Source organism: Theobroma umbraticum, unplaced genomic scaffold, assembly GCF_002168275.2.
Source record: "Theobroma umbraticum cultivar Fairchild unplaced genomic scaffold, ASM216827v3 scaffold_44.0, whole genome shotgun sequence".
In the NCBI taxonomy this organism is placed as follows: Eukaryota; Viridiplantae; Streptophyta; class Magnoliopsida; order Malvales; family Malvaceae; genus Theobroma; species Theobroma umbraticum.
Window position 1 is genome coordinate 2,988,037 of NW_018397255.1, and position 20,511 is coordinate 3,008,547.

At 36.1% G+C, this 20,511-nt stretch overlaps 3 protein-coding genes and 1 non-coding gene across 5 annotated transcripts; 2 read left to right on the forward strand and 2 right to left on the reverse strand.

Annotated features, from left to right (window-relative positions):
* Positions 1 to 428: 428 nt before the first annotated feature.
* Positions 429 to 5,827, forward strand: FH6 (formin homolog 6). The gene is given in 11 exon segments (XM_021419585.2): positions 429 to 970; positions 973 to 1,071; positions 1,074 to 1,316; positions 1,319 to 1,411; positions 1,414 to 1,671; positions 1,674 to 1,877; positions 1,880 to 1,893; positions 1,896 to 2,233; positions 2,324 to 2,523; positions 4,214 to 4,455; positions 4,569 to 5,827. Coding segments are annotated over 11 exon segments (2,745 nt in total). The 5' UTR covers positions 429 to 711; the 3' UTR covers positions 5,364 to 5,827.
* Positions 5,828 to 9,075: 3,248 nt separating this feature from the next.
* BT4 (BTB and TAZ domain protein 4) lies at positions 9,076 to 12,679 on the reverse strand. Of its 2 annotated transcripts, none has more exons than XM_021419587.2 (6): positions 12,011 to 12,679; positions 11,131 to 11,487; positions 10,505 to 10,635; positions 9,888 to 10,194; positions 9,484 to 9,772; positions 9,076 to 9,321 (listed from the first exon to the last, which is right to left on the reverse strand). In XM_021419587.2, exons 2-6 carry the CDS (start codon positions 11,383 to 11,385, stop codon positions 9,260 to 9,262), a joined length of 1,044 nt encoding a protein of 347 aa, XP_021275262.1. In that variant the 5' UTR covers positions 11,386 to 11,487; positions 12,011 to 12,679; the 3' UTR covers positions 9,076 to 9,259. The 2 variants fall into 2 exon arrangements, with proteins under 2 accessions (XP_021275262.1, XP_021275261.1); XM_021419586.1 differs by having other exon boundaries at positions 9,459 to 9,772; positions 12,011 to 12,678.
* A 1,292-nt stretch (positions 12,680 to 13,971) lies between these two features.
* TRNAV-AAC (transfer RNA valine (anticodon AAC)) lies at positions 13,972 to 14,045 on the reverse strand. The gene has a single exon. It is a non-coding gene; the product is annotated as a tRNA-Val (tRNA).
* A 3,132-nt stretch (positions 14,046 to 17,177) lies between these two features.
* Positions 17,178 to 19,466, forward strand: CYCD5;1 (cyclin d5;1). The gene is made up of 5 exons (XM_021418934.2): positions 17,178 to 17,681; positions 17,798 to 17,884; positions 17,980 to 18,271; positions 18,363 to 18,496; positions 18,597 to 19,466. The coding sequence occupies exons 1-5, from the start codon at positions 17,388 to 17,390 to the stop codon at positions 18,807 to 18,809; spliced, it is 1,020 nt and encodes a 339-aa protein (XP_021274609.2). The 5' UTR covers positions 17,178 to 17,387; the 3' UTR covers positions 18,810 to 19,466.
* The last annotated feature ends 1,045 nt before the right edge of the window (positions 19,467 to 20,511 follow it).

Consider the following 20,511-nt stretch of genomic DNA (forward strand, 5'->3'; position numbering starts at 1 on the left):
ATAAAAATATATTTTTATTTCGTAGATCTTTGTTTATCTATTTGGACTGCAGAAAGGGTTTCAGTGACAACCTCAAATGCTTTATGTTTTCAGTATGAAACATTTGTAGTGTCACCATTAGGCTCTAAAGTACTAAAGTTGGGCAGTGGCCAGCAGGATTTAACGGCAACAAAGCGGAAAAAAAAATTTATGAAATATGTGCCACTGCATTTCTCGATCCCGACGAAAGAAGAAACGAATTGGACATTTATCTCAATGGACAAAAAAGGACATGAACGTGGGCCTTTATTTCAGCATTGGCATGGTCATTATCGTCCATTTATTTTGAAAAGAACCCCTGAAGACCAAAGTTGATTCTCTGCTTCCCATGTGGCATTCCCACACCATAATTTCCCCGAGCCCTACGGTGAAAAAACTTAAAAAAAAAAAAAGAAAAAGAAAAAGAATGCGGCTCTTGCCTACCTCAGCTACTTGGAGGGGCATCCAGATCTTGCAGCAAAAAGAAGCTTCCCTGACTAAATAGTTTAATGCCTTTCTCTCTCTCTTTCTATTTTTTTCTCTAAAACAGGGATTTTTTTGTATTTTTATTTTTCCTCTTTGTTTGTGTTTTGCATTTTTGCGAAGGCTCGAAAAGAGAAACGAAGTCCCCCCAGAGATGAATTTGGAGAAAGAAGAAAAGAACAGAAGATCTTCGACCCAGAAAAATTCACGATGAGAGCTCATCATTTGAGCATCTTTTTCATCTTACTATCATTGTCTACATCAACAACAAAAAGTTCTTCTTCTTCTTCTTCTTCTCAAGATTTTATCATTCATAGAAGAATTCTCCACCAACCATTGTTTCCAGCAGGTTCAGCCCCACCTCCAGGCACTGACAGTTCTTTATCTCCACCATCACCTCCTCCTCCTCCGGATAGTCCTGTTTTTCCAGACCCCAGTCAGCCATTCTTCCCTGAAGTTCCTTCAGGACAGACCCAGATCAGAATCAACAGACAACACCACCAGCTGCACCATCCAATGGCTCAATTCCAATCCCAACAGCAACACAACCAGCCAAACCAGCTAAGAAGGTTGCATTGCAATATCTGTCGGGATTGTCACGTTGGGAATGTTATCAGGACTTGCTTTCTTTTTGTACCGGCACAGGGCTAAACACCCTGGAGAAACGCAGAAGCTTGTTGGAGGGAATTCAGAAAGGTTCCAGGAAGACTCCAGGGTGCCCCCCTCGAGTTTTCTTTACATTGGAACGGTGGAGCCTAGTAGGAGATCTGCGAGTGAAGTGAATGGAGCAAATGTTTCACCATATCATAAATTGAATTCAGTAAAAGATCGGATCGGTATCGGCCGAGCCCTGAATTGCAGCCGTTGCCACCCTTGGCTAAGCCTCCTGCACTTGATAATTCACCAACTGCAAGTCATCTTCATCTTCTTCTTCAGATGAAGAGAGTCAGGGGACAGCTTTTTATACCCCACAGGGCTCAACAATCAGCAACGAAGAAAGCTATTATACTCCGGTTTCACGTCCGGTTAATAGCAATTTGGTGACTCCAGTGAGGAATGAGATAAAAGGGAATACCAATTCTGTTCCTCGTTCCAAACGAACATCTCCAAAATCAAGGCTTTTAGCTTCTTCACCAGAAATGAAGCATGTTATTATACCCTCAATAAAGCGCTGCAGCACCAGCCTTCTCCTCCTCCTCCACCGCCGCCGCCGCCGCCGCTGCATCCTGAACAACCACAAGTTCTAGTAGTGGAGCCACATGAGACTCAAGAAATTACTTTTGCAAAAAGGCCAAAATTCTCCTCCAAACCACCACCTCCTCCAAATATGGCACTACTTAGATCAATTAGCAACAATTCACCCCCACTCAGAACAAAACTCCACCTCCACCTCCCCTCCACCGCCGCCAGCGCCCCGTCCGCCGCCACCAGCAGCACTAGGACTGTCAATACCAAGGACAGCAAGGTCTTTGGAAACCAATGTGTCTCCAAAACCTGCCCAAGTGTTGAAAAAGCAAGAATCCTGGACTCCAAGTCCGAAAAATAGTGCAGGAGGTGGGACTAGAAAATCAACGGAAGAGGTTAATCATAAAGGTGCCAGTTCTTCAGAGAAGACTGATAAGGATGACATGGATAGTGCAAAGCCCAAGTTAAAGCCTTTGCACTGGGACAAAGTACGAGCAACCTCGGAGCGAGCTACAGTGTGGGACCAGCTAAAATCAAGCTCATTTCAGTAAGAGATAAAACTTGTACATTTCCTGACTGGGGCTTGAGTTTCAAGTACAATATCTAATCCTGTGGCAAAACTTATACTTGTCTGCAGATTAAACGAGGACATGATGGAGACTCTTTTTGGCTGCAATTCCGCGAATTCAGCACCAAAAGAACCTATTAGAAGATCAGTTCTGCCTCCTGTTGAACAGGAAAACAGAGTGTTGGATCCGAAGAAGTCACAGAACATTGCCATACTGTTGAGAGCACTGAATGTAACACGAGATGAGGTGTCAGAAGCTCTTTTGGATGGTAAGTCATAAGTATCATTCTTTTCCATTTTCTATCAGTAATCAGGTTCTTAGGTATGATGAAAAATTTGTCTTTCTTTCCTTCTTCATCTTCATCTTTCTCTCTCTTTTTCTGAGAAGGTTTGCTTTAGGGCTTAAGAGCCAAATATTTATTTGGTTTTCACTTCTCCCAAAGAAGCACAACAATTGGCAGCTTGCTGTTTGGGTCTCCTTTAACAGCAAGCATTGAGATTGGAGTAACTTAAAGTAAACCACGTTTTAGCAACCTGATGTCATTTGCTGATAGGTTCTTGAGCTCAAACATATAGTTACAACCATGCATATAAATACATTTCCAGTTCCCAAAATTCGACATCTGGGTTGCAGCTCCAGCTCTTGTGTCAACCAAAGACGAAAAACAACAAATTAGTTAAATATATAAAAATCAGAAATGAGAGTTGAAGAACTTAATTAACAAGTCATTATCATTGCACTTAAAGAGAGCAGGAAAAAATAGTTTGTAGCCATATAAGGCCACTTGTATCATTATGTTAGTTTTCATCATGAATAATAATAATAACTTTGAAGGAAAGAAAAATAAAGACTTAAAGTTACATTGGACGACCATGTCCTTGAAAAACCCATCCTCTACAATATTTTACCATGCATATATTTTAGCAGCTAGAATTTAGAATATTTTAAAGTAACCAGTAAACTCTGGCTGTTCATATCTTGATTTACATTGCATTGACTAGTTTAATTGACATCCTATAGTGTTCACCTCATCTAATCAGTATCTATTTGCAGTAGTCATTGGATCATTTCCTCCGTTAAGAATTTGATACATTGACTTTCAAGTCTTTTAAAATGCCTTTCCATGTTAAATCTATGACAACATGAATACATTGCTCCATTCAGAGGATTTTTAATGAGTCATCATGTCATAAAACAACTAGAAGAATATTTAAATTACTTCCCACACCTTAAAACCATTTTATCAAGGAATATTATTTTCAGGATCATTATACTGCTCATGCTCAAAGCTCTCAGACCCTACCTTTGCATCTGTGCTCTGTAGAGTAAGGCTAAACAAATTACCAGTGTCTCTGTTTACATTTAAATTGCTTCAAAGTGTTTTTCATTCCTTCTTTTTCCAGGCGAGGGCTGTTGACTCATTTCAATTTCATTCATTTTGCTACTGTTGTTATGTCACTTCTGCTCTAGTCAGTTATTCTTATGTTCTAATGCCTTATAATTTTGAAATGCCCTCAAAAAGGTATAATCTGATCATTTCAAGCAAGGCAGTGTCAAAGTTCCTCTGATAACCATTTTCTAAGCAGCTCACTATCACCTCGACGGAAAATGAACAGTTACCTTATATTTTTATTAGAAAACCTTTATGAATTTATTGTTTCATATATACAGATTTCTTCCTCAAAATTAAAATATGTATACACACATAAGTGGAAATGTATATATAAGATGAGACCATACATAGGAGCCTATGACAAGATATATGCAGTTGAGCATAAGTGGTATCTAAAGCAAGGTGCATTGCTCTTCATAAACACAATGCAGAAATATATAGATTAAGAAAAGAAGATGAGAAGGTGCTTTCCGACTCAATTATGGGCCTCAATTTTGCAAATAGTTGTCTATTTAAATCCTGAATTTCGGTTTGCTACATCACGCTGTTCTGTTTGCCTTAACAGGTAATCCAGAAAGCTTAGGTGCTGAGCTTTTGGAGACGCTTGTAAAGATGGCTCCAACGAAGGAGGAAGAAATAAAACTCCGAGAGTACGGTGGGGACATCTCAAAACTAGGATCTGCAGAAAGGTTTCTCAAGGCAGTACTTGATATCCCCTTTGCTTTCAGAAGAGTTGAAGCCATGCTATATAGAGCCAACTTTGATACAGAAGTAAAATACTTGAGGAAGTCTTTTCAAACCCTTGAGGTATTACAATTTAAGTCTTGTGACTTAAATATCCTAAAACTTTCACATTAATTAATTCCAAAAACCCTCTGGTAAAGGCTCCTAAAAATTCATTTCTCTCCATGTACTTGCAGGAAGCAAGTGAGGAATTGAAGAACAGCAGGTTATTCCTCAAACTCCTTGAAGCTGTTCTGAGGACAGGAAACCGGATGAATGTTGGCACCAATCGTGGTGATGCTAAAGCTTTTAAACTTGATACCCTTTTGAAACTGGTTGATATAAAGGGAACAGATGGGAAAACAACACTGCTACACTTTGTCGTTCAGGAGATCATTAGATCAGAAGGGGCAGGTAATAACTCAACAGATGAGAATGTTGAAAACAAAATGTCCTCCAGCTTTAAGGAGGATGATTTCAGGAAGCAAGGACTGCAGGTTGTGGCTGGGCTGAGCAGAGACCTCAGCAATGTCAAAAAGGCTGCAGGAATGGACTCAGATGTCCTCAGCAGTTATGTGTCAAAGCTCGAAATGGGACTTGAAAAGGTCAGATTGGTTTTACAATATGAGAGGCCAGATATGCAGGGGAATTTCTTCAACTCGATGAAGATGTTTCTAAGAGATGCTGAAGAGGAGATTGCTAAGATCAAGGCAGATGAAATAAAAGCTTTGTTGCTTGTGAAAGAAGTTACTGATTATTTTCACGGGAATGCAGCAAAGGAAGAAGCCCATCCTTTCAGAATCTTCATGATTGTAAGAGATTTTCTGTCAATATTGGATCATGTCTGCAAGGAAGTAGGGCGAATGCAGGATAGGACAATGGTGGGTTCTGCCAGATCCTTTCGGATATCTGCAACGGCTTCACTACCAGTTCTCAGCAGGTATAATGTGAGACAAGATGGAAGTTCAGATGATGAAAGCTTGTCTCCATGAAGTTGTGTGAATACAGCCCTAAGAATGTCAAATTAGTTCATACTCCCGCGGTTACACTCTTTTTCCAAATGAACCAACAGCAAAAATATGTCTCATTTTCCATTACAAGCATGCAAAAAGTATAATAATGACGAAATGAAAAGCATAGCATATCAACTGAATTTTCAGTTTCACATGGAGACAAAGCTGTTGGCTGATGAGGTATGCCCTTTTCCATAAGGAGAATCTCATGTTGCTCACTTTGTATAAGAATGGAAAGCCTTGTAGCGTCCACAGGCCAGAAACTATGTAATAATAAGGATAGATTTTGGGAAAACTGAAGCGTACCATCATCTACATCCGGCAATGAAATGGATGACCCGAATGAAGAACATGCCGGTCCAAAGAAACAAACAAGCAACATATGTAATTTTTTTTTACTTCAACACACGTGCAATAGTTAAGATTCAAGATTTCTTCTTTTAGATCAGATTCCTATACATTTTTGAGAAAAAGAAGAATGTTTTCGTTATTTCTTTATGCCATGGTCTGCATTTATTGACAATTACTAATAATATATCTAGCAGTTTTGCAACATTGCTCTGCTTTGAACCAATCTCTGATTCTGTATCTGTAAGTCTTGGTTTTCTAGTTTGTAGAAAGTTACTATATATATATATATATATATATATATTGAGTTTAGCTTATCAGCATGAAACTTTAAAGGCTATTGATCACCAAATGAATGCTAAAATGCCAGAACGAAGTAAAAGAACAGTTCCCATTTTTAAGGAAGGTTTTTGTTATGTCACGGGTTTTTCTATATTAGGATATGGTAAGCAAAACAAAGCTTTAAAGTGAGCCAAAAATTTATAACGACAACATACCCGGAGAAGTTTCAAAGCCCTTGTTCTGATGTTCTGTTTCCTCCACTTCCTTTTTATGGATGGTTGACGAAATAAACTGTAATGTAGTAGGTTTGTATGGGAGGGAAATTTACATTAGAGAAGGACAATTTCTTGGAGGGAAAGGGTATGTCATGTTGTACATACGAAATGCATCAGGGAGCAAACATTCCACATGGCAACGGTCCGATCGTGTCGGATTTTGATCCATCCGACCCGACTCGACCTGACTTTTTAGTTTTTGTACTTATTTTTTGACTTGGTGGAGAAAAAATAAATCCAAACTCACTGTCTGCAAATATTTTTTTAACAAAAATTCTTTTTAATTATAATTAATATTAATGATAATTTATAAGAATATTTGAATATTTGATTCATTATTTGGTGTATAATTTCTCTACTTAAAGAATAAAGTTCAAATTTCACTTTTCTCAATCTTACAAAAATGATAATTTATAAAAACCCATCACATTTAAATTAGATTGTCCTTCCTAATTTCATATGAGAATAGTGAAACACATATTATCACGCGTTGAAACATTGATACATCAAAATCTTAATTTTATTTTTAAATTTAAAATTTCCTACTTTGATTGACTTTTTCTATTTATCAAATTATTTCAGCTTTTAAAAAGATCCTAGAAATAAAATAAAAAATTAATAATTTATAAATAGATATGTATGTGCATATATGTGTTTTCTATTTGAAAAAAAGAAAAAGAGATATATGGACTTACTATTTTACTACTGATGAATATAAAATTATTATTAAAGAATAACTTGAATTGATGATTATGAATATAACAATTTTCATAATATTCAGTAAAAATATTTTTTTTAAGCAAATAACCTTAATAAAGGCCCTTGATCACTCCTCATAAAACCATCTTAAAATCCTAAATGAACGGTGTATGATGTTTACTATGTAATTCTAATTATTAATTAGAAGAGCTATAAACAGAATAAGAAAAAGAAGTGTAAAACTTACCTTCCGTATAAATAGATATAGAGTTAACAATGATTATAAAAATAATTTTTCATTTTGATTTGCTTAATTTGAATATGAAAACATCTTATTACAATCATAAAATTTGAGCTCCATATTTTTAATTTTTTTATTTATTTATTATGTTTTTATTTTGTTTAATATTTCAAGGTATATTTTTTAAGTTAAAATTTCTTAGATTAAAGACTGTATTTATTATTGATAAAGTTAAATATAACTATAAATATTTGTACCATTTTAGTTTATTAACAAATTTTTTGTAAATCCAAATTAATATTTTAAAATTAAATTTAACAAAATTTGACTGTGGTATTTGAATTTAAATAAATTCGTTTTATAAGAAATTTTGAGTAAATTTAAATAAAAAGTAAATTGGGTAAGAGTTGAATAATTGTAAAAGAATGTGTATTTGGAAATTATGAAAATTATAACTAAATCAACATATTTTGCTAATTTGAGTAAATTTAAATAAAAAGTAAATTGGGTAAGAATTGAATAATTTCAAAAGAATATGTATTTGTAAATTGTGAAAATTGTAATTAAATCAACATATTTAGTCATTTTATATTTTTTTATTTTAACGTAAAGCAAGTTATTCATCTAAATTTGACTTTAAGTATGAAATTTTTTTAAAATTTTCTTATCGAAGGAGAATTCAAACTTAATTATTGTAAAAAAAATAAATTAATTTACATATTCTAGAATCAAATAATCAAGTAATAAAATATTTATATATATATTTTTTAACACTATAAATATTTTACACTTATATATTTGGCTTATTGATAAGCATATCAATAATTTACTTAAAGATTTGTACTTTCAAATTTTTTTCAATTTAGTCCCTCAATATTTTAATTTTGTTCAATTTAGTCAATGTGCTATATATTTTGTTTAATTTAGTTTTTATGACTTAGCAGAGAAAATTTTTTTAAATCTTTTTTGATTTGTCATATGGCACTGACATGTTAGCATGTCAGTATTACATAAATACTACCACATCATCGTATAGTGCCACGTGAGATGTCACGTTATTAAAATGTGACACGTCATTGTTGACATATAAAATTAAATATAGTTAAGAGATGGATTAAATTGATAAAATTCTCAAAATCAAGAGATTAAATTATTTCGTTTTTGAATATAGAGACTATATTAAATAAAATTAAAGAGTATAAAGATTGTTGACCATTAGTTAATTGATGAATTGGTCATCCATGTAATGCATCAACAAGGTTGAGGCTTGATCGAAAAAGCCGGAAACGAAAAATTGATGCTGGATCCTGTTTGTCTCAGCCACCCACCCCCTCCCTCCCCAAAAGCAGAAACAGAAAAGAAAAAGGTGGCTGGATTACAAAAGTTTGTGTGCTCAGATTTCGGTGACTTTTGAAGATGAAGGCTCTTGGATCAATCAATTTGTTTAGGCCTACATTTCCCCACAAGAATAATTGCTTTTGAATACTTTGAAAGGGATCATTCATTTAAGCGATTGCCATATGCTTCTAATGTGTGATTCTCCATCCTGGATCCACCAAACATCCTCACATGTGATGAATGTGACATCATTAAAAATTTTGTCAAACAACCTGACAAATATGTTTCAAATCAAATCTTTCAAATTGGCTCATCAAGAATCCTTTCACCCATCTCAACTTTTTCAGTAATTGACAATTACCCACCTCTTGGATCTTTTATTTGTGGTTAGAAAGTGAGGGAAAAAGGGTTCATCGGTTGAGAAGTTGTCTGTCAATAATTTTTTGGGGTGTCTTTTAATAAGGCTACTATGTTGATCACGATGCATATCTGATATCACTTCTCAAAGTGTTGGGAAGGGAGTGATTCTTCATTTGCTTTATAATTTACGCAACGGGGCACAAAGTTTGAGATTAATTTACAAATGAATCAGGATGTTGGAGACCTAGGCTTTGTTTGTCATGAAGAGATGGAATTTAAGGACACAAAGAATGGCGCACCTCCAATTCTCTTTGTTCTCAATATCTTTTTCACTAGCATTTTCCACTTGATCTCATCCTTCTTGCTTTGTTTCCTGATCTTCTCCGTGAAATTCCTGAAATGAAAAGTTTCAATAGTCTCAGTTATAGACTAAATAAATAACTGATTTATGCAGATTGGATTAGTTATTTCAGTGAACCAATTGACATCAAAGCATGCCATTCGAGGACAAGAACAAAAGAAAATAAGTGCCTGCACAGAGGAACTCTGCACAAACTTGAATCAGCGCAGAGACGGGAGTGTAACTCCAGTAGCTGCCACATTCTTTTGCAATGAACACAGCCGCCAGGAACTCTCAACTTGCAACCAGCAAAGTGACGAATAAGCAATTCTAGTCCTTTACAGGCTGCATAATTGCAAGGTGCCTGGTCCTCTTTGAAATCCTTGTCATGTGGACCAATTGTCCGGCAACCATCTCTGCAAATATGAACAAGGGCCTCCATTGCTTCATACAATTGAAGATAGATCTTCCTCTCATTTGATTTTCTGATTTTATTTTTTCGCATCTGAAAAATATGTTTAACAATGGCTTTAGAATTTTTATCAAAGTTCTAAAACGAGGGGCTTTAAGCAGAACTGCTATAAAGTGACTTGAGAAAGAAAAATAAAGAAATCCCTTACATTTTCTTCATCAATCACGGATTCCAGAAGTTCTTTTTCAAGTGCTGGATGACTCTTCTTCATTGCTTTCCATCCTTCAGTAGCAGAAACAGCCTTGAAGTTGCTTAGGATCATACTGTGACTAATCAGAGAAAGCCGAGGTGCATCACACAGTAAAGCAAGCTGGAAAACATCAATTACATTTTCTATAGTAAGCAAGCCATGCTCTAGGTGCTGTTCACAAATTTGCTTCAACTGAGGAACAACATATGCGTGTGAGAGGACCAACAATAGCAGGACATATTCCTTCATTTCCTCTTTCTCATAACTACAAATAAAAACCAATAACAATTAGCACATGGTAGCAGCATGATCCAAGCACAAGATCTCAGTGGCACTGATTTCTTCATCGGTCTTAAAACCGAATAACCAAAGAGCAGTTTGGCAGTATCAATATTTTACCTAAAATTTATTTTTTTATTTATAATTGAGAGTTGGCATTTTTTATCTTTTGAACATAATGTTATTTTCTCAAAAATGTAAAAGTCCTGTGTCAAGATAACTAGTAATTTCCATTTACTTCACTGGTTCACAACATTGTATTCGAAGGAGATCTCCTATGAGAAAAGAGTAGTTACCAGGAAGAGTACAAGAATCGGATGAAAACTCGAACTACATCTTGTGGAACACCATGGATTGTAATTGATCTCTTCTTACCAAAGCCCTTTGCTTGTTTCAACATGCCTTTTAAGACAGGAGAAGCCGTGCCCTGTTGGCAAAATGTCCGGCAAACAGATTGAGTCAATAATTTGTTTTAAGATACTCCGTCAGCATGCAAAACAGTCACATTTGCTTATATTTCCTATTTATTTAAAACACTTAGCAACTTGATCCCTGAAAGATACAAAGAGAAAGGGCCAATGTGGATTCTTTTTTGCAGATTAGGATAAAAGGATTAAACATGCTAATGAAGCAATGTCACAGCCCTAACCAAGGTTTCATTTGTAATGTCCATATCTATTACTTGTCGAGAGGATGCATCATCCTCTATGGCCTAAGACTTGCATATTCAGGCACTTTGTGTATTAAGACACCCAAAAAATGCTTAATTAAATTCATCAGTGTGATGACTTGAGAGTGTTCAACTAGTAAAAAAAAATCAAAGTTTCGTGTTCTTGGCGCATTTCTCAAAAGAGAACAAGGATGCATCACATTAAACAAGCTTTTACTACCAATAAATAAAGAAGGAATACAGGAGGCTTACAAGAACATTAGCATGGGCATAGACGATGCCACCATTATCAGTTTTAATGGCAACATCAGCCCTATAGCCTCCATCAAAGAGGCTATCCCACGAATCCCTCGTGGCTGTAGAGACACAGCTGTATCCTCTTGTTTGTGATCCATTCATCATAAATAACGCCTTTCGCCCACAATTTGTTGCGGGACCAGGTAATGGAGGTGGCACTGGACAAATATTGTTGGCGTCTTGAGGAGGTTGGTTGGCACTCATTTCCATCTTTCCCACTGGCTTCTAAACTTCCCTTTTGGAGGATTTTAGTAACAGCCACACTCAGGGTTCTTTTGTTTTTGTTTTTTTTTTTTCTTGGAGAAAAAGAATCTGAAAAAGATTGAAATAGCAGAACTTTGATAAGTGACTCAAAATCAAAAGTGTGTCACAATTTGCATAGATAGAACACTTTGAAAAATTGAAATACAAAGTTAGACAGAAGATTCAGATTACAAAGCAAGCCCAAGTTAAACAAGATCAACAGAATCAATCGAAATATCAATGAACAAGAAAGTAAACAAATAACTAAAACGGTTCAAGTTTAATCTGGGTACAGTTATCCCTCCTTAAGATGAAGATATGGTGTTTGAATCCTGGTTTTCCTTCAATTTTCTCATATGTCCCCAAAACAAGAAAAAGAAAACACCATTGCGAAAGATATATAATAAAGCATGAAATGGAAACATTAAAAACATGGGAGTTCAATTAACTTTTCACCTTTAATCTAATCAAAACTATCTGCAATTTGGAAATGCAAAATCAGTATGAAGAAATTAACTTCTTTCCCTCCCAAATTCTCTAATGAAATCTGATCAGAAAAATAAAGAGAGACAGATGAATAAGTTCAGCATACCCGTTTTCTTTTCCTCTTGCTTGTCTTCTTGACGCAATTGTTCAATGAAAAAATGCACGAGGAAAAAACAAATGGAAATAGCGATGATCACTCCCTTTCCCGCTCGAAAGTCCCCAAAATAACCGTCAATAACCACCGTCAGATTCTATTCCTCCAAAAGCATATACAAAAAAAAAAAAAAAACCAGAGCTGCCAACGCCAAGCTCCACCGCCAACGCCACCAGCTCGGGTGTCAGAACAGGTTAGAGAAAGAAAACAAAGAAATTGATAGACAAGAAAGACCGCCGAGGAAATAGAAGCTTTAAAAAAAAAACAAACAAACAAACAAACTATTACTGTCTTAATCCCATCTGTTCCGATCAAATCTTTCTATCTGTCAGCAAAACACCCTAAAAATATCCTGCATGATTTCGCTTACTCACTCCCACGTCATTTCCTAGTCATTCTCCACGCGCTTTCCCGCGTTATATATCTCGTCCTTGATAATGTTTCAACTTGTTTAACAGTTTCAATGGTCGTTAATTCTCTTGGGTAAATATCCATTTCCAGCTAATTGTTCCCTGTCTGGCAAAATGGGCGGCAGGCGCTGCCATTTTATTTTGGCTCGTCCATTTTCTGGACGCCGTGGGGGATTCATATCTTCTTGTTTAGACAAAGACGTTTTGCCATTGTTTTGGTGTTTGGTTTGGGTATACGTTGCCATATTCAACACATTTGTGTCTTCTTCCACCCCCAATCAACGACGAGGAAGTTTCGGGGTGTGATTAACTTGCGGGGAAAGTTTGGTACGACATTGACACGTAATTGTGAGCTGTTGATCCATGCTTTACCGTTAAATGATCAAAATCTTTGAAGCGTATGCTTTGGATGGTAAATATTTTAAAGCTAATCATTAGTTTCATGGAACTTGTTTTATGGCTATGATCAAATCAAACTATGGGTTTGGTACTACTTAGGTGTGAGTAATATGTACAAAATATTTTAGGTTTTAGAACCTTTTCTTTAAGGATTTTAACCCATAATTTGTAGCTACCGATCGATCATCTCTTCACGTCTTAATCACTATTTTCTCTTCAACTTGTTGATGTGATTACAAACCCAATTTGACAAACTTTGAATTGGGTTTTCAACCCTTTGGCGTTGCAATGAGCTAAGCAAAGATCTGATGTGATTAGAAACAAACCAAGGGACAAAGAGGTGATGGGTGGCATTGTAACTTGGCTCTGCGTGGAGGGTATTACAGGGTTTTAGTCACGAGGTCAGTACTTTTTGGGAATTCTTGCACAAGATAGGGATGTTTTCAGTTTTTCACGTGTAAATGAGATGGCTCAAATCTTGGCTCACCAAGCAAGACTGTCTGCTCAATTATTTTAGTATTTAGATGAAGATAGTAATAAAAGAAGCTTGTTGGTTTTTCAATTAATTTTGGCTGTAATTGAGCCACAAATTAAAATTAAATTCTTAAATCATAAATTGATTGGATTCAATCACTGGCACCAGTGATACGTTTCAAAGTACAAGGGACAAAAATGTGACAGAATGCACATGCGTGAAGATTTCAGATTTGAGATTAATATCAAACCTTGTCCCCGCATTGGATCAACAAAAATTTAATTGTCTTAGTATTAATAATTTTCTATACCCTTTTGGTTTCTTGGATCATCCCTGCCAACAAATTTGATAACATTCAGGCATGAATTGGTTGAGACTGGAATTCATGCATTCAAAGGTTGAAAATAAGAGACTCACTGTCACAGTTAACAAGCACTTCTATGACAGGGAAAAGCCAAGGAGAAGGAAGCTAGCGTATCATCCCTTTAGACCAGCCCAGGACGTTGTCTAAACTTGGTTATGGGCTGCTGCTGCAATGAGCAAGTGTTTGCTTGGATTTTACTGAAGGTTCATCAGCTGTGGCTCAAGGAAATGAGCCCAATGCCAGAAAGAAACTCAAAAGTAAGACATGGCGTCGCCCGGACTCGAACCGGAGACCTTCAGTGTGTTAGACTGACGTGATAACCAACTACACCACGACACCATTGATGCAGGTGCCTCGTAAACTTCTAATCGGCTATTTTCTAGAAAAATAAGTTCCCACTACTAATTAAAGTGATATTTAAAGAAACGAAAATTATAATCAATACACCGTATCATCTTGAGTTTGATTAAGATAGTGCATGAAAGATAAACTTTTGAACATAATATATTAACTACTTTTAATTAATGTCAATGAACACCCATTAATGGGATTCTATATTATAAAGGGTATGTCAATGGCATACATGAATGCATGTAAAATTTGCATATAAAAGCTTCATACGTCTCATGCACAATCTAACTAGATTGTTTTTTCGGTCTGACCACAGTAATCAGTATGCACAAGAAATAACTGTCTTGATGTCCAGAGACTAACTCGCAATTTCATGAATGAGAACTGAAAAGGACATGGTATCGGAACCATGATTTTCACCGCACTCTGTGAGAATTTGTGAGTAGAACTTCTAAAAATTACAGAGTCAAAGCTGCTCACCATCGTGGGAGTTCCCAAGAAATTTTCAGTCAAGGGTTTTATTCCTCAGCACTAAGACCCAACCTTAAAAAACAGCACCCCCTTGCAGACACTATAAATATAAATATACTAAAATTCCTGGCAATGATAATTCCTTATTTTCTACAATTAGTGGGAGAGGGTTGGCAAGCAAAGGCCAAAGGCCAAAGGCAAAGCGGGGGGCAACTTTAGATAGAGGAGGAGCGTCTTCATCTTCATATAAAACCAGACTGGCCTGGAGCAGTGGTCCAGCCTTTCGCACGTGAAGACGCTCCTCCCTCCCCACCCTCCCCCTGCAATTATCTTCACGTGTGTTATCATACCAACTATCAATGCTTTTCTTGGCTTTGCCCTTAGCTTAGCCCCCCTTTATCCATGCTTTTCCCCCCCTCCAAATCTCTATTATAGTATTAAACAATGCTGTGGGTCTTACCTTATTATATGCTTGTAGTATAGCATTGGGACAATGTGGGTTTTCTTTCTCAACATTGAGAAAAGGGTATTGCTCCATCCTTGTTACAACTATTTGTCAACTTATATATGGGTTCATCTATGTTGGCCCCAACCAAAATGTAAAAGATGGCAAGTTTAGGCAAAAGTTTGTCTTGGGTTTGGAAAATTCCCATTGTTAAGCTTACAAAAAATTAAAAAATGAAGCTGTTATTTAGGAACTCATCTAACTTCAAGGTGGAAATCAAAGTTTACAGAGCATGCTACTTGTGTTAGATGGCCATTTTCCAAACTAAAGAAATGAAGAATCATAGATTAAATTATTTCCAAGGTGAGACATTAAAATTCATAACTTTCAACCATTCCTTCTTTAGTTAGCTACCAAATTTATATAAATGCTACACCCTTAGCTCAATGCCTCAATAGGATAGGAAAAGCATTTACTAAAGAAAAAGAAACATTTACAGCTTGTACATATTCATATCTTGCAACCCTTTTCCCTCGATTAACTATCAAATATATTTAATGATTGTCATGATTGACAGCATGAAATCTGCATGTTCATTAGAATTGTTCCAGGAAAAAAACAATTAAACTGATACTTTTATAGTTAAAAATAAATGAAAGAAAACAGAGACAAAATTGAAAAGAAGCATATTCTGTAAATGCAACAACATTTCACTATATTTTGGTAATCAATAATGTTGTTTTATCTGAGTTAAGAAGCTGTTAACATGCATTTTAACCAATAATATTATTTGACAGTGCCAGTTTTTGGATCATGTGTCATCTCTATACTTTCATTTTCTATTCACATATTTTACTTGTCTGTTTACTTAATAAAATAAATCCAAGGGACAGAACCCTGCATGCCCCCCTTGAAAAGAATTCACTTTATTCTTCATGAGGCTCTGCTCAATCTTATTGCCACCTTTCTTATTAAATACCATTCAATTTAATAAAGCTTTCAAGTAATCCAAACGTCAAATAAGTCAGAAACATCTTAGGGTGGAGTCTCAATTGCTTATAAAATGTATTTATTATGGCAATCCAAGCTGCTTAGCAAGATGCAGAGTGAGCCCATCTGACTGTTCAAAGAACCGTTATCAGAATCCAAAGGTGAAAAGAAAGTAATAAATGGTTAGATTAGTTGTATTTGTTTCTAAGGTTTGGACCATCATTCCAGCAGGTGTACATAGTACATACAGATAGGTTATACATGTATTTCTATTTTATTCTGTTTGTTAATTGATTGGAAAAATAAAAAAGAAAGAGGGAGAAATCACTGGCAAGGCCTTTGGGCTATTTCCATAGTGTCCTACTAATTGGATGACGATCAATAACAGAAAGGAAATTGACTAAATCAATAATGATCATATAGGTACAAATGAATGTTGAAAAGTTATTGCAAAGCAATGTAGCCTTTTAGGTAAATTTTCATTTATATATGTTGACTTGTTATCTGGAGCCATTGCCCCATTTCTACTCGTTTACAGCTGTTACGGAATAATGCAGATTTTGAACACTCTGAAAATTTTCTTCACCAGTTTACTTGAATAGGATCGGTTCTATAAGGTCGTACCATTGTCTCCCTAAGTACTAGGAACTCTGAATTTGTTCAGTCAAATCAATGTCATTGTCTAACCAAAGAAAATCCCAAATCGGTCTCTAAGATTTCGATTAAAATACATTGTTATGCTTAAATGCATGAAAAGAGAAAACGGTAACCTTCTTGTCAAATAGTTCTTAGAACTTCCAATTGCAAAACAGAGAAAAAAACAAGTGTCATGATGATTGAAATGAACCTATCAGACATGAAACTTTTGTTTTTGACAATAGCAAAGGAGCTCCCTAAATTCTCAAATGGGACAAAACTTGCCATACCTATACACAGCTGTATTGAATTCTTAGGAATACTCAAAGGAGCTGGTTTATAACTATAATATAATCTCCCATAATTAATTTGTACACCCAGAAATATAGCAGAATCTCTCCGAACATAAGGAGAGATTTTTATAGTGTAAAGAGGGATTTTTGGGGATACCCTACCATATACTTTCTTTGTAAATTGTACAGTTAAAGGTACATTGTCTTCCCTACAGTGTAACTGCTAAATAACGCCTCTTTATATATCATCCGCTAATTTTGGCGGCACCAAAACCGCAACTCTGATCAACAACTCCCCCTCCTCCTCACTCCCCCCTTTTTTTGGTTACTTACCGGATTCCCATCTCTCTCTAGATTTTCCTTAATCCCCTCAAACGTGGATTCCAGAGTTTAACATATAGTATAGTACTAGTAGGGTAAACGACCCATGTTTTGTTTTTGTTCTTTTCTTGGAGATTTTCACTGGTGACGTACGAGCAGAGTTGAGTTCAAAGAATGGGAGGGCTTGACACTTCGCTTTCTTGCTCTAGTCTCTTGTGTCCAGAGACCGTATCTAGTTTTTCTGAAACAGAAAGAGACATCGATCAAAGTGTTTTTGAAGATGATGAGAGTGTTCTCTTCTATAAGTCATCTTTTGTTACAGAGGGTGAAGATGAGTTTATAGAGAAGTTGGTTCAAAGAGAAATTGCTGTGGGATTCAAAACTAATGCATCTTTTAGTCATTATGAAAGTGCCAGTGAAAGCTGGCAGGGAGGTGCTCGCTTGGATGCTATTGAATGGATTTTCAATGTTTGTTTCTCTTTCTTTCAAAACCTTTATTTCTTTGTTCAATCTTTTGGTTCTTTTCTATTCTTTCTCTTGGTATGGTTAGATTGATGAACAAGATTTTGTGTTCTTTGATTCAGACAAGAGCAACCTTTCGGTTCGAAGTCCATACAGCTTATCTTTCTGTGACATATTATGACCAGTTTCTTGCAAAGAAACCCATTAATGTAAGCTTTTTTCAATTCTGTAAACAATGGCCAGATGGAGTTTCTTGATTGCCTTTGTGACAATGGCTCTTTGGATGTTATTTACTTTGATATAGGATGGGTACATATGGTCTACTCGATTGTTGTCCGTAGCATGTTTTTTTTTGGCAGCAAAATTTGAGGAGCGCAGAGTACCTCCTTCATCAGAACTTCGCGTACGAAATTTTATTTTCCACAAGGCATTGATCAAGAAAATGGAGGTATTGGTACTTGGTACCTTGCAGTGGAAGATGGGTACTATCACTCCTTTTGCTTATTTGCCTTACTTCATCAGTAAATTCTATGGTGAATCTGGGCCTAGAGGATTAGTCTCCAAAGCTCTGGAGCATATCATGGCTATGATAAAAGGTAGTCCAAATTTGTAGTTTCCAATGGAATATTAATGAACCTATCCTTGTCTGCTTCCCCCTTCATTACCGAATTGAATCTTTCAATGCAGAAATGAGATTGCTGGATCATCGACCATCTTTCATTGCTGCAGCTGCAGCGTTAGCTGCTTCTGACGTTCGATTAACAAAAGAAGAAATGGAGCTCAAGATGAATTTCATTTCATTCTGGGGATCTCGAGAAAATGTGAGCTTGCTTTTTTCTGACGGTCTGCTATTCTTTATTACATAAGCATATGTATAACTTGAACTAAATACTAATGCCAATCTTACATTGGATGATACAGGAGCATATATTTTCCTGCTATGATATGATGCAGGAAATAGAGATGAGAAAATCTAGGACACCAGAGCATGTTATTTTCTCAGAATATTCTTCAAATCAGGATCCTGAGGATCCATCTGCTACCAGTAATGGAGTTGGCGCTAAGAGAAAACTTACATTCAATGATCCTGATGGTGAAGGTAGCCCGGCAAAAAGAGTCCGTCGGCTAGAATGAATGGAGCTTGATATTCTTTTAGTGATAGGATTTCGGTTTATTGATTGGATTTTTTTGACAGGAAAAAATTGATTCTTGCAATTGGATTTGCTTATAGGTCTAATAAGTGTTTTCTGCCATTTCATTATGATTTGGTGTTGATGATTGGGGATTCCATTTTCCTATAACAAACAAAAGTTTTTCTCAGCCTGTGACAACCAAGAAGATAGAGAAAAGTGAAAGTAAATAAATAAAAAGGGATAGCTTTAGCCTACAGTAAGAAGTAAGAAGCTGACTGAAAGTCCAAAAGCCATTGAGGAGGAAGAGAAAGCCAAAAGAGTTTCCAGAAGGCAACTGAAGACCGTTTGCTTATAGTTTGTTCTTTTTTTCTGTGGTGTTTGCTTTGAAGAATGCTACGGTTGCTCACCCATATATTTTCTCAATTTGTTTGTGTATTTTTTTTCCTCCTTTGATTTTTTTTTTTTTTTGTTTTGACAAGGAAAATACAATCAGTTGCAACCTTGAACCCTACGTTTTGATGGGGTGCTTGGGATGCTTCCTATGTCTTTCAAAAGGCTGAAAGCCATGAGGAATGAGGAAATCTTTTTGTTTGATTTGATTCATCTGTGTTGCATTTGGGCCATCGAGAAGTATGAAAAGGTTAACGGTGATTGGATTTGCCTGGAATGTTGGGGTCTCCTTTTTGATGAGTGGGAAGTTTCCTTCCCACCGATGGGTGGAACAGCAATAAGATTGGGGGGCCATGTAAACCCCAGAATATGCTTTAAGAAATCAAATAGTTAGCTTCTTTCCTGATTATGTTGCAGCTGAACTCATTTAAATGATGTCAAAATGCTTGATTTGATAGTCTACCAATTAACAACTAGACTGTGAGCAGAGACACGTCATAAGAAAAGGTGACTAAGATTTGCCAGTAACCTCACATTTGATGTTGATCAAATCAAATGGGGAGGGCCACGTTGAGATGAAATGTAGACTTTCTCTTTAGCTTTTTGGATTCAAACAGTTTCTATGTAGACTTTCTCATTATCTTTTTGAACTCAAACAGTTTCTAACTTTGTATATATATCTTGCAAGGTGATGCCGTAAACTGATAAAACTAACTGAAAAATATGGTTAAAAGTGGTAAAAACCCATTTTTGTTGAAGTTTCAAAGAATATCTATCTGAAAGAAATCGTTACAGACATTCTTATTGTCATTACAGGCGATCCTTCCTCAAAGCAGCTACACCGTGCACTCCTATGTGGCTGTGCCGTTGTCTTTGCCAAAAACGTGTGAATGCTGATATTTGCTCACTTTGATTGATGTTTGTAGGGTCCAAGTTGTCATCATGGAATTAGAGACCTTTGTTTTGGGGTGATTTGGGGGGGAGGATGGGGGAACATGAGATTCATAGCAATTGGCAAATTGGGTGTCAGAGGCTCCACCCTTCCACATGCTTTCATAAGGTTCTTAGGATATCCAGTCTGGCATCGTACAGCGTTGTATTTTATTCTCCAGTTATTACTATGTATCTTGTGAACATACATGTTTCCTCTGCGGCAGTCATATCCAGAGTTTCAATGTTCCATCAGAAATGAGATAATAATGTAGCCTACATTCATGCCAATGAACAATAACGTTAGAACCGCACATGTTATTTGTTTTTCATGTTCCCTGACTCACCAAGAATTACCAAGAACAAATTCTGAATGATTCCAT